At 33.3% G+C, this 13253-nt stretch overlaps 1 protein-coding gene across 2 annotated transcripts; it reads right to left on the minus strand.

The window, feature by feature from the left end:
• Nucleotides 1–367: 367 nt before the first annotated feature.
• Nucleotides 368–10566, minus strand: LOC132715222 (baculoviral IAP repeat-containing protein 3-like). 2 transcript variants are annotated; one of them, XM_060698213.1, is made up of 7 exons: nucleotides 10505–10566; nucleotides 4172–5365; nucleotides 3696–3869; nucleotides 2543–2679; nucleotides 2075–2120; nucleotides 1641–1772; nucleotides 368–1035 (listed from the first exon to the last, which is right to left on the minus strand). In XM_060698213.1, the coding sequence occupies exons 2-7, from the start codon at nucleotides 4980–4982 to the stop codon at nucleotides 503–505; spliced, it is 1833 nt and encodes a 610-aa protein (XP_060554196.1). In that variant the 5' UTR covers nucleotides 4983–5365; nucleotides 10505–10566; the 3' UTR covers nucleotides 368–502. The 2 variants fall into 2 exon arrangements, with proteins under 2 accessions (XP_060554196.1, XP_060554195.1); XM_060698212.1 differs by having other exon boundaries at nucleotides 1641–1775.
• Nucleotides 10567–13253: the final 2687 nt, after the last annotated feature.

A 13253-nucleotide genomic window follows, 5' to 3' on the forward strand; every position in this document is an offset into this window, starting at 1 on the left:
AAGACCTTTATTACGATACACCCCATACACAGAAATATAGAAGAAACAATGTTGCTCAAGTTAACGTAAATGGATTAAATTTAAATGTAAATGTATTAAATTTTTTGAAATTATTGTAGCAAATTTTAACAGAAAAGGCAAAAAAAGAATTATAGCAATTGTTGCAATAAAAATATATGCACAGATGAGAAACGTTTTGAGACCAAGTTGAACTTGAAAAAAAAATGAATGATTATAACTAAAACAAAATCAAAAGACCACATGTTTCAACACTTTTAAAAATAAATATATGTTATATTCTATTCTAAACAACATTGCTAGGTAATCATTGCTAGATAATTGTTTGTAAATAGATTTATTAGCAGTTAGACTTTGACAATGATTTTGTTGGGGGGGGGGGGTAAAAATCAAACTTATTTCTTGTTATTGTAGTGTAAAAATGCAAACACAAGATGAATTAAGTTAATTGTTACTTAAGATCATTAGATGGATAATTTATATTTTAAAATAAAAATTTCTTGCGGCTTGCGGGACTTGTCGTCTGCTTTGAAATTTCCCGTTTACTTCCGCCTGAAGACATAGTTGACACGTTCTGTTGTCTGCCTTGGCTTTCATCCCCATTTACATTCCCAGAACACGTTTTGTCGTCATCATTATGACGTGTCGCAGTTTCCTGTTGGTTCTCAGACGAACCATTATTAAGCAGTTTCTTGTTACCCCTGGCAACAGCACCACTAACATTTTTTAAAGGGGTGTTTTGAGGAGTTGTGCTTTCGTGTCTATTTCCTAAACCTTGTATTTCCTGTGTTGTTGTGGTAAATGTTTCATTGTTACTTTGGCGTGATTCTGCGTTTGCAGGTGCGAGAGCTTCTGCGTTTGCAGATGCGCGTGCTTCTACGTTTGCAGGTGCGCGTGCTTCAGTGTTTGCAGGTGCGCGTAATGCCGCATTCTCAGGTGCAGTATTTTCTTGAGATTCAGAGTCTTCGATCTCAAAGATTTTCTCCATTACGTTAGTAGCTGTTAAAATTCCATGTCCTAATAAAGATAGAAAAAAATGAAACCTTTTATTTTGTTAAAAAATTTCAATCGTTCAATATTTTGACATACATGAGAAATAAGCACAACTTGGGCAATTCCTTAAAGACAAAAAATTGAATTGATGTTAATCAGCGACTGAAGTGGATAATGTTATTATAAAAAATATAAATAATTATTTTCAATAGAAAACAACAAAGCTTCGATCTAGAAATTAGAAATAAGTATAATATAATAATTTTGATGTTAGTATTTCTATAAAATCATACTAACGAATTGTTCAAAACGTATTCAGTTCGGATGCATATATAAAAAGACTACCAACTACAGCTATCACACTCAATAATGTTTTTTTTTTCCCAGAAGTTCCAAATCGATTGAAAAGAACTCTCACATTGTATTTCAATCAATTATGGGTCCATATTTTAACCTAGCAAGCGTTATATTGTGTTTCATTTGGGAAAGCACGCATCTCAGATTCTTGGTGACTATTAACAAACATTGCTTGAGAAAGTTTACACTTTAATCACAGTTTGTTTTAAATTCATTAAAGTCTAAAAGGAAACAAAAAGAGAAAAAACAATCTAGACAATTTTTATGCAAACCTGTTGAGGACAGGACCATTCTGATAGCTCTTCTAATGACGTCAGGATGATAACCCATCTCCAAGACGCTTTGTGCAGCGTTTGTGTGCATCAGTCTATCTATGTCTGCAGACGCATTTCCGGAACCTCTGCCTGCTTATATGCAAAGTTTCGTTACGTTAAGTTATAGTATATGTAAGGAAGTTATGAAGGTAGATCTATTTAAAACTAAACAAAATATATTCAAACAAGGCTCAGTTTTGAATCTCGGAAAAAAGATATTGTTATATTTATTTTAATCCAAAGCATATTAAGTTGAATTTCTAGTTCTAATAACCACAAAAATTTCAATTTATCGATAAGCATTTGAAGTTATGTCCAATTCTTTTTAATTCTTGTATACGAGTATTTATACTGTATGCTTTCAAAGCGTTATTATTTCAAGAAAAAAATACCTATGCCTTCAGTTCCTTGTGTTGAAATTGTTTCATTTTCGGTTTGCTTAAAAATACAGAAATATATTGATGAAAATATCTAAATATTGTTTTATCTATTTTAGGTGCATTTTTTTAAAGAACATTGCATAGGTTGGACACTCGTGTCTGATACTTATTCGAATCGGCTTAACGTAATTCTAAAGAGAAATATTACAAGAACGTAATTTGGTGTGTTGACGTCATAAATAACGTCATAGCTATGACGTCGTATTACATAATAATGTTTCAATCTCAACATCTCAAACATAATACTACGTATATTTACACTATTATGTTCGATACCGACGTAGATCTGATCGATTATTAAAAAAAAACCTTGCATGTTTTCAATTAAAAATCACATAATTATATTCATACATCTTGAACATATTTTCATGTATTTTTAGATGGTATGAAAAGTATTAAAAATATAAATTAAACATATACGTTTTGTGAATACTGAACAGCCATCTGCACGATATTTACGAACTCTCTTCCTCTAATCTGTCGTACGTATGAACATTCATTTGACCATCTACTATGTTCTATCCACGGATCATCTTCTTCAGACCAATGACGTAATCCTGTAAAAATTATCAATATAACATAATACTATTATGAGGCAATATAAAAAATGCATTGTTTTAACTAGGTAATTATGCTTTAAGGATAATGAACCCGAATAAATAGGTAAACATCGACTTATTCCGGGCAGTAAAGTTATAAAACTACTTCCCATTAAGACCCAAAATTTTTTTGGTTCTAAAATATCACCTAATTTAAATTTTCCCAAAAAAGTGGGTACGGGTTTAAAAATTTTAAAAAATTGAGCCAAAGCGTTCCGGACTTTGGTTTAAAAAAATGAAAAGGGTACCCAAACCCGTTATTCTAAATTAAAAGAAGCAGTAAGAGTTTCTTCCTTCCATGTATTCCGAAAACAAAAATGCCCTTTTTAAAACTGTCGATATGGGAGTAAATCAAAATTTACATCAAATCATGAGATGTTTTTTCCCCCGAAATAAAACCATTTGTCCTTGACCTAATTTTTGTCTTATAAGACCAAAATTTGAAAATTTCATAGTAATTTTCCAATTAAAATAAAGTATATTTATCTTGGTTTTGTTGATTTTGTTCTTTAACAACTATTAGTTGTCTTAAAATAAAACAGCATATACCTGGACTATTCGTTGTCATAGAAACAATGTTTTAAATAATCATGATGAAAACAGTTAATGGGATATAGATATAGATTTACAGAAAAGGTAGAATGGTTTAAAATATTTAAACTCGAATGTGAAACAAGTTTATGCAATTTATATTAATCACTTCTGAGTTCATTTCCTGGAACCAATTAGTACTGGTGTCATCGTAAGAAACATGGTCGCGACTCAGTTAGGGCTCGAACCCATGATTTGCCACTAGGACAAAGACTAAGCAAGAAATGTACACAAGCACAAGCTATCAATCATCAAAATTGAAAAATCCTAGTCGAGGCTTCCTAAAAATGAATGTATTTTATATCTGCAATTCAGTAATGTATATAATACAAAATCAAAACAAAATGTAAACTTCATTGAATGGGGTATTAATTTGAACTTACCGACTCCACATTGGAAACATCGGACACAATCCCCAAAACCGGCGTAGAAGAAGCCGGCCTGTGCCAGGCGGTCTGGTGGTATGACGATGTCCCCACAATCATTGAAGCTCGACAACCGTGATGTCGTGCTGACATAATTAGGGTATTTTGGGGTCACAGACGAAGATACGTTTCCTATAAAAAAATGAAACACAGTGATAGAGATATATATAAAAAAACAACAACAAAGATACATGTATAACAATGAAAAACAACTATTTAAAGTCTATGACCAATCTATAACACAACTCAGCCTAATCAAATTAAACTTTTTCGGTCTAGGAAATTAGATACAAATGTACATGTATATATTATGAACTTTTTGTTGATGTCTGTTGTTCTTATTTTCGTTTTGTTTTTCTTTCGTTTCGTTTTTTATTTATCTATTTATTGATTTTTTATATGTATTTTTTATAATGTGACTAAAATATCACTACCTGTAGAATTATTTGAAGACTGGTTCTCAATAGTAGTTTGCGGAACATCAACAGGAAGTAGTGAAACAGACTGGTTCCCTCCTCTTGATGAAAGCACATTGCTTGCAAAAGATGAGTTTTCAGAGTTTTGATTCGTTTGAATTTGTGAACCAGTCACAACTGCAGACGACACATTCACTTCCGTTAATTCATTACGAAAATTGGTGTTAGACTGGCCTCTATTAATTGTTGTTAGGTTTGAGTGAGATTCTGCTGTAGAACTTTCAATACTTTGTCTTACTGAGACATTTACTTCAGAATTACGAATGAGGAAACTGCAGTTTGGATTTAATTCTCTATGTACTTCTAAAGGATTTTCGAATTCTGTCCAATTTCTTCTACGTCGCGCGCAACAATAGCAGACGACTTCATCTCCTTCGTTTGCGTAATAAAATCCTGCACCAGCCAATCTGGTAATATAAGGTTTGTTCCCTTTCGGGAAAGATCGAAGGGTGCAAAACCTTAACATTTCATATTTCATAGTTGTCTGTGGCGGAACTCGTTGTCCGTCTGCTATTTTGTTAATAACTGTCATCATAGGTTCAAAACTATGTGTTGTGTTTGATGAAAGTGTTGTGGTCTGTTGCTCAGATGTCGTATGTTGCTGTGATAGCGTCTGCTGAACAGAAGACTGCTGTACAAACGTCGCGTGCTGCTCAGATGACGTCTGCTCTTCATGTGAAATCTCGTTCCCAGCTTGGGTCTGGTGCTCATTTGTGCTTTGCTGCGCAGCTAAAGTAGAATTATTTAATGACGGCTGCGAAGACGACATCAGGAATTCTGATACAATAATTATATGTATTCAAGCCTCGATTTCGTCGAGAGATAACGAAAACTTTATTTCGATTTCCAGAGATAAAACTTCTTCTGACTTATTCTAGAATTTAACGTCTGCATCGATTTTCACATCTTTAGATCTATATTGGCACGGAATATAATTATGCTGGTAAATAATGCGTTTCACTCTGAAAATATTTGTCGCCAAGATTTGCAGCATAGGCAAATATCTGCAAACCTTCCAGAAAGAAAGTAATATAGTTAGGTTTAATTCGTAAAGTATGCGGATGATCTCTGTTGTTAACAAGTTGCATGCCTTTGCAGTTTTCGTCATCTAGGCCTTAGAAAACTTTTCCTTTTGTGAGGACAGATACGTTTCTATAACATAAAAGACGAAAATTATTTGATAAATCTACAAAATTGACCTTAATGATTGCACTAAACTTCATCCGTTTTAGATCTACTCTCAAGATTTTCAATAAATTATTTAATTGTCTGATCAAATTTACTTAAAACTATATCTTGATACTTATACAATAACGTAGGGATTTAACCTAAAAAAACTAAATGTTAAATCTAAAAATCTACTTCTATAGGAATCTAAATAGTCCCAGATTTATCTCTGTTAGGCCAAACTGAAACAACATTTCTCTCTAAGACAATAAGAATACTGCAAAATATTATCATAGTTGAGATCTAATCACAACCACATTTTGTAAAAATGAAAATGATGACCTTATAAATGTCTGACGTCATCAAAATCAAAGTATATTAGGATTCCCGTCATTTCGTAAGCTAGCTGCTCACATGATAGAATCAAATGTCTATAGTTCCTTGCGGGATTCGAACTCACAGCATTAAAGGGGAAGAGGTTTAAAGTCATCGACCTTAATCACTCGGGCACGGACATATGTAAAAGTAAATGGAACGAACGTGAGTGCAAAAGTTATTTTAAAACACAGCCAGCATTTTATTTGATTGAAAATTATGACAATATGCACGCCGGTATCACACATACGTTGTAGCTCAATCTCTTCTAGAGACGTAAATGACATAATCATGTACATGTATTATATATTATGTCTATATAGACCTAAATAGAATTTTATAAGACAAATTATTTCAAAGAGCTACGATGTTTGGAATAAAGAGTTGATGTGCCTTTGTTCGTACATGAACATCTAAGGGATCTTTAAATCCCAGCTCGAGAATCATAAAAGAGACAAAAAAAAACTAATGTTAAACTAAATATTGTGCTGAATGTCGAACCAGATTCAAATACCAGCTCAACATTTAAAAACAAGCCAACAAAAACGACTGTCGGGCTGAATATTGTGCTGAATGTCGAGCCAGCTTCACATTCCAGCTCGACATTTAAAAACGAGCCAACAAAAATGGCAGTCGGGCTGAATATTGTGCTGAATGTCGAGCCAGCTTCACATTCCAGCTCGACATTTAAAAACGAGCCAACAAAAATGGCAGTCGGGCTGAATATTGTGCTGAATGTCGAGCCAGCTTCACCATTCAGTTCGACATTTAAAAAACGAGCCAACAAAAATGGCAGTCGGGCTGAATATTGTGCTGAATGTCGAGCCAGCTTCAAATTCCAGCTCGTCATTTAAAAACGAGCCAACAAAAACGGCTGTCGGGCTGAATATTTAGCTGAATGTCGAGCCAGCTTCACATACCAGCTCGACATTTAAAAACGAGCCAACAAAAACGACTGTCGGGCTAAATATTGTGCTGAATGTCGAGCCAGCTTCACATTTCAGCTCTACATTTAAAATTGAGCAAACAAAAACGACTGTCGGGCTGAATATTGTGGTAAATGTCGAGCCAGCTTCACATTCCAGCTCGACATTTTAAAAACGAGCCAAATAAAAACGACTGTCGGGCTGAATATTAAGCTGAATGTCGAGCCAGGGTCACATTCCAGCTCGACATTTAAAATTGAGCCAACAAAAACGACTGTCGGGCTGAATATTGTGCTGAATGTCGAGCCAGCTTCACATTCCAGCTCAACATTTAAAAACAAGCCAACAAAAACGACTGTTGAGCTAAATATTGTGCTGAATGTCGAGCCAGCTTCACATTCCAGCTCGACATTTAAAATTGAGCCAACAAAAACGACTGTCGGGCTGAATATTGTGCTGAATGTCGAGCCAGCTTCACATTTCAGCTCGACATTTAAAAACGAGCCAACAAAAACGACTGTCGGACTGAATATTGTGCTGAACGTCGAGCCAGCGTCACATTCCAGCTCGACATTTAAAAACGAGACAACAAAAACGACTGTCGGGCTGAATATTGTGCTGAATGTCGAGCCAGCTTCACATACCAGATTGACATTTAAAAACGAGCCAACAAAACGACTGTGGGACTGAATAGTGTGCTGATTTTCGAGCCAGCTTCACATTCTAGCTCGTCATTTAAAAACAAGCCAACAAAAACGACTGTCGGGCTGAATATTGTGCTGAATGTCGAGTCTGTTTCACATTCCAGCTCGACATTTAAAAACGAGCCAACAAAAACGATTGTCGGGCTGAATATTGTGCTGAAGTCGATCCAGCTTCACATACCAGCTCGACATTTAAAAACGAGCCAACAAAAACGACTGTCGGGCTGAATATTGTGCTGAATGTCGAGCCAGCTTCACATTCCAGCTCGACATTTAAAATTGAGCCAACAAAAACGACTGTCGGGCTGAATATTGTGCTGAATGTCGAGCCAGCTTCACATTCCAGCTCGACATTTAAAAACGAGCCAACAATAACGACTGTCGGGCTGAATATTGTGCTGAATGTCAAGCCAGCTTTACACTCCAGCACGACATTCAAAAAGGAAACAAAACAAGAAATGTTGAGCTGAATTATGTGCTGAATGTCACTTAAACTTCACTTCTCATTTCAGCATGTTGAACTGAGTCTTTATTGTCGATCTTTGTGCGAACTTCAAAGACTTCCCTGATAGATAAAATAACTTGCCTTTACTCATTGTCCGCACCAGCCTCTGTATTCCCAAGGGGTGGGATATGGTCGGAGTTTATAAATGAGTGGTGCATAACAGCACTGTGATTATACACCACATATAATATATTATAAAACAATTCGCCCATATAAAAATAAAATGTATTTTAACATAGTAACTGGGACCAAAAATATACCTTACTAACGGTACCAGATAGTAATAAGAAATGTTTACCTTTCAGCGAAGGAAGAGGACGGGGTACAAAATAATGTCACGTAATCAGCCTGACTTTAATTAACCCTAATCCGCAATTCTTAATGGCTTGAAAAGCTGGTTATTTATTTATATCTAGATATAATTGATGATCTCAGATAAAGATATACATGCTGATATCAACAAACAAAATAATGTGTAAACACGACCATTATATCAAGCTGCATAAATGGATGAGATGTTAATTATTTCTATATCATGATTATTTAAAGCCCTTGTTGGTAATCCTATTTTGCATTATATGTGTTATTTTTAATGTTTTGATATATTATCTAAATGAACTTCCTTTGTTTAAACACAGTAGAAATGCATAGCACCAATAAAAAGATTTTTTACATGACATAATCAACTTGACAAGTAACAGGGAATGCAGCTTCCCATTCACAGTAAGTGCATTTTCTCTTATCTAAATTAGACATAATCCCTAGATTCCAATAAATTTTTGCAATGAAAATAATTATTTTACCCAAATATGACAAACATTTGTTAAAGAAAACTTCCGAATTAAGACCACGCTGTAAATAAAAATCCACTCTTTGACGAACCTTAAATGATAAAAGTACAACAGCGTAAACTCCGAATAAAGACCACTTGTCTAGAAAGACCATGTATGGTCTCCCCTTTGGATGGCCTTTATTTACAGGTTTGACTGTATATCTTTAATTAAGGACTTAATTATTATCATTATCGTTATCATTATCACCATTTTAAATATAATAAAAGATAACGTAACAGCGTATATAGTAAAGATTTATGTACAGTGTATACTCATACTGACATAGTTATCAGATCGTGTAAAATAGTTTCTTTAATAGCCGACTAGAAAGAAAATTGTTATGTGTTAATAGAAATAAGAACATAAAAACTAGCAAAAGGTACTTAAAGTATATATAATTACCTTAAAGGTTTAGTAATATCCTATAATAGCCCTTTAATTAGATATTTGGTAAACTACTTGTCGATTAGTATATATGTACACTTTGTCAGATTTGGTAAGGTTTTTTAGAACCCGCTATAATATTTTTCATGTTTATTACATAACTTTTAATTTAATTAAACAATAATAAATAGAAAATATTTTTCATCTCGATAATTTTACAAATTAATTAGCTTTTCAATATCTCTGATAAAGAGCCCTTTCAATATATTTAAGTTTTTCGACCAGGAATCAGAATAGTGTCCTTTAGTCTAAAACCATATGGTAAATTTTGTTTACATTTTGCATGCAAGTGGTCTTTAAAGTATGTAACAAAACTATATTGTCAATTTTTTCAGTTCCTTAAACAGCCTTTTAAAAGAAGGTTTTATGAGCGTAATACCTTAAAACAATAGTTATAATATCTTTTTAATGCAAAAACCAATACAGAAATATTGAGAGAACGCTGTTGTCTGTAAATACGAGCGAATATATAGACTTATTTATTATATACGTACGTACGTATATATACATAGTATAAATTTACATCTTTATTGATTAGAGTATGTAAATAGTAAACTGCATCATAAAGGTTGTATATAAATGGAACCTACGTCATTTGTCGGGGGAAATAGAAGTATTTTTACACTTTAACTTTCTTTTTTTTTCTCCAAATGATACTTATTTTCCAGAACTTGGGAGTTGATAAAAAGAACCCCTTAGTAATATTATACTCGTACTAGCAATAACTAGATATGCTAAAATAATACTGCGAATCTTTTCTACTTCTATCTGAATTAGAACATCTAAAAAAGAAAGTTCTTAATGACATGCGGGAGGGGTATGTTTTCTTTACCTGTTTTATGAGGACAGTGACCTTTTCCGTGCGTCCGTATAATTTACGACTGTCTTACTTGTAAATGATTGACTTATCAGTTGATATCGTGACACGTGACACATTTTAACATTAAATCGTGATATGTATCTTTTATAAACTTATGTCTAGTTATCACATATATATTATTTATGGATCAATATTTAATTGTAACTCAAGCGAAAATAAAGAGTTCAGTAATGATAATGTCGAGTATTTACGTATCTTTCCTAAATAAACATATATCATGTTTATTTTACAGGTAAGGTACAAAAAAACATATCAAACAATATTAATAACAGTATATATAACAAAAATGGTTGCATTAGTGGTAATGTTTAAATACATATCAATACCAAAAACATAATGTTTACACTTTTTTCCTTCTTTATACTATAATGAAAAAATCCTATCTTGAATTTAGTTCAAATCTTATCATTTCTGAAATGTAATAAAATGTAATAAAATGTAATAAAATGTAACACACCTGCTTGGCATTAATATTGTATCTATCTTAAAAGTGAACAATCTCCATTTTGTCAGTGGATTTCCATCTATCTATTTATAGATGTACTGTACTTTCATTTACAGACATATTTATATAGGTTTCTTTTTAATGAACGTGTAGTTGTACATTCTAGCGATCATATAAAAATTTATAACACACTCATGAACAAGTTTTAAATAATCTTAATAACAACTTTTGCATATACATATCTGTTGTCTTTTGAAACAACAATGCCTTAAGCTAAGATATAAGACACGTATTTAAAAATAAGGGTCAAAGATAAAGAGAATCCCAGTCTGCATATGCGCAATATGATGTGCAGTCAGTTCCTCCCAATTTTAATCTTCATCAATACATTATAAATGATGTATTTATATGTTTAATGAATGGATAAGCTTATCATTAAATGATATAAATTAGATAAAAAAATAAGCTATCAGTTAATTATTCTGATTTTTTAATTAATGTTATATAGGCCGGACAGACAGACAGACAGATATCTTTATTCACTCAAGCACATTTGTACAATATGAGGATTTTCTAATATAGCAAATATATAATACATTAGTTTTCCAGCAGTAAACATACATAATTTTGCACAATATATTTTTTTTCTTATAATGTAAACAATATGGTGAATTATTACAGTGTGTTTTCTGGGAATTCTAGATAATTTAACAGTTCATCTTGATAAAAAACAAGAAATAATAATAAAAACAAAAACAAAAACACACATATATAAAAAATGTACTAAGAGATTCAATCAAGTTATAGATACACCTTTATGCTAAAACTTTACGTTCAAATATAATTTTGAGATTTTCCCTTGATTAGTGTATGTCACGCTTCAATATAGATCTTGACCTTGGTGTATTTATTATTATTGTTATTATTACTGTTATTGGAAAACAGTAATAATAATAATAATAATAATAATAATAATAATAATAAATAAAATAAATATATTTTGAAAGAGTTTTGAAACGATAAGTTTGTAATTTAATTACGCTGTTTCAGGTAAAATTCAACAAGGTAGCATGATGAATTGTGGGTAAAAATGGCGGACGTGTTTTCAATTTTGGATCTATGTTGAAATATTTTTGGATTTATATTCAATATTATGGACATCAATTTTAGCACATTTCTAGCAAAATCAAGTATGATGCCGACAGACCGATATTCTAATAGGTTTGAGCCTCTCTCTGATAGTTATGAAGAGCAGCGCGGCAAGAGAGTTCGCCGCTCAACAGGTGGGGGATCATTACATGGACATCAGGTAGATACACCTGTTTTACAATCATTTGAAAACCTTGAAGAATTGAAGAAATTACCGAGTGACGAAAAATTAAATGTTATTCTCGAAGCTATGTCGAATATGGGCTTACTGAAATACAGACTAGATAGCATTGAATCTACAGTGTATATTAATTGTGCACGAAATGAGGTCACTGACCAACGTGTAAAACTTTTAGAATATAGGTCGATTGATTTGGAGGCCCGGGCAAGAGAACAAAACGTAATACTAACTGGTGTACCCGAAATAGCCCGAGAAAATTGTATAGATGTCGTTGCAGACGTTATTAAAAATAATCTAGATCTTGATCCTAAAACTTTTAATATTTATGACGCCTATAGATTAGGTAGAGTTTTCAAGCCACGTGCACCACATCTTTCACCAACGAAACCGCAACATAGATTTATACTTGTGTCACTTAGCCATAGAGTTGAAGCAGAAATTCTTATGCGGAATGCTCATAAACTAAAGGACACCAACATTGGTCTAACGCGTGACTTGCCTAGAGAAATCAGTGATGCGAGGAAAGCTCTGTGGCCTAAATTTAAAGCAGAGCGGGCAATACACGGTCCAAAGGAAGTACAGATAATATATCCAGCAGCACTTAAAGTCAAGGGCAAAATCATTCATGACATGTTTCCCGATTGGTATGAGACATTGAGAGGATCACGCCATACCAGCGTTCACAAACGGGTTGCAGAGACAGTAAAGCAAAACTCAGACACAATGCGCCAGGCCTTTGATACTCACTATAGAGATCAACATGTAGAGCCATGTGAATCTGAAACTATAGAGGATTTATGCCCAGACACTGACCAGAATGTCACCGCCACAGTACCTCCTTGCACAGAAGAGACCCAGACACGCGAACGCCCACTTATATCTGAACCTTATGTACATACTTCATGTGAAAAAGAATCTAAGAAAGCAAGCCAAAATAATGGACAACCTCTGTTGAGCGACCGTTTAACAAACAGTCGCACGGACAAGAATAAGTCTCCGCGAGGCAAAGGTCCTTGGTTTCGAAAAAATGTTTCCGCATCTGATGGTTCCAATTCTACGGACGTTAACCGGATTAAATCAAGCAGATACGTGAATAACAATAAAGGTCGTACTTGTTAGCACGTGCCGGGGGCAGAGACAGAGACTAATGAACTCTACTGTTAACTACAAATGGTTAAACCACATAAAAAACATATTAAACCAAACGGGCCATACATATATTTGGACATATCAAAACTCGCTCTTATTAACCAATACTTATAAGCATGTAAAAAGGGTATTAATTGATCAATTCGTACAAAAATGGCACAGTCAGCTTGAAAATTCATCTAAAGGTATAAACTATAGGCTATTTAAAAATGATATATCATTTGAAGCATATCTAAATATACTACCAAATAATCTAAGGTTCACTTTTTTCCATTTTAGAAC

The sequence above is a fragment of the Ruditapes philippinarum genome, unplaced genomic scaffold, assembly GCF_026571515.1.
Source record: "Ruditapes philippinarum isolate M1 unplaced genomic scaffold, ASM2657151v2 ctg1951_1_1_1_1, whole genome shotgun sequence".
NCBI lineage: Eukaryota > Metazoa > Mollusca > Bivalvia > Venerida > Veneridae > Ruditapes > Ruditapes philippinarum.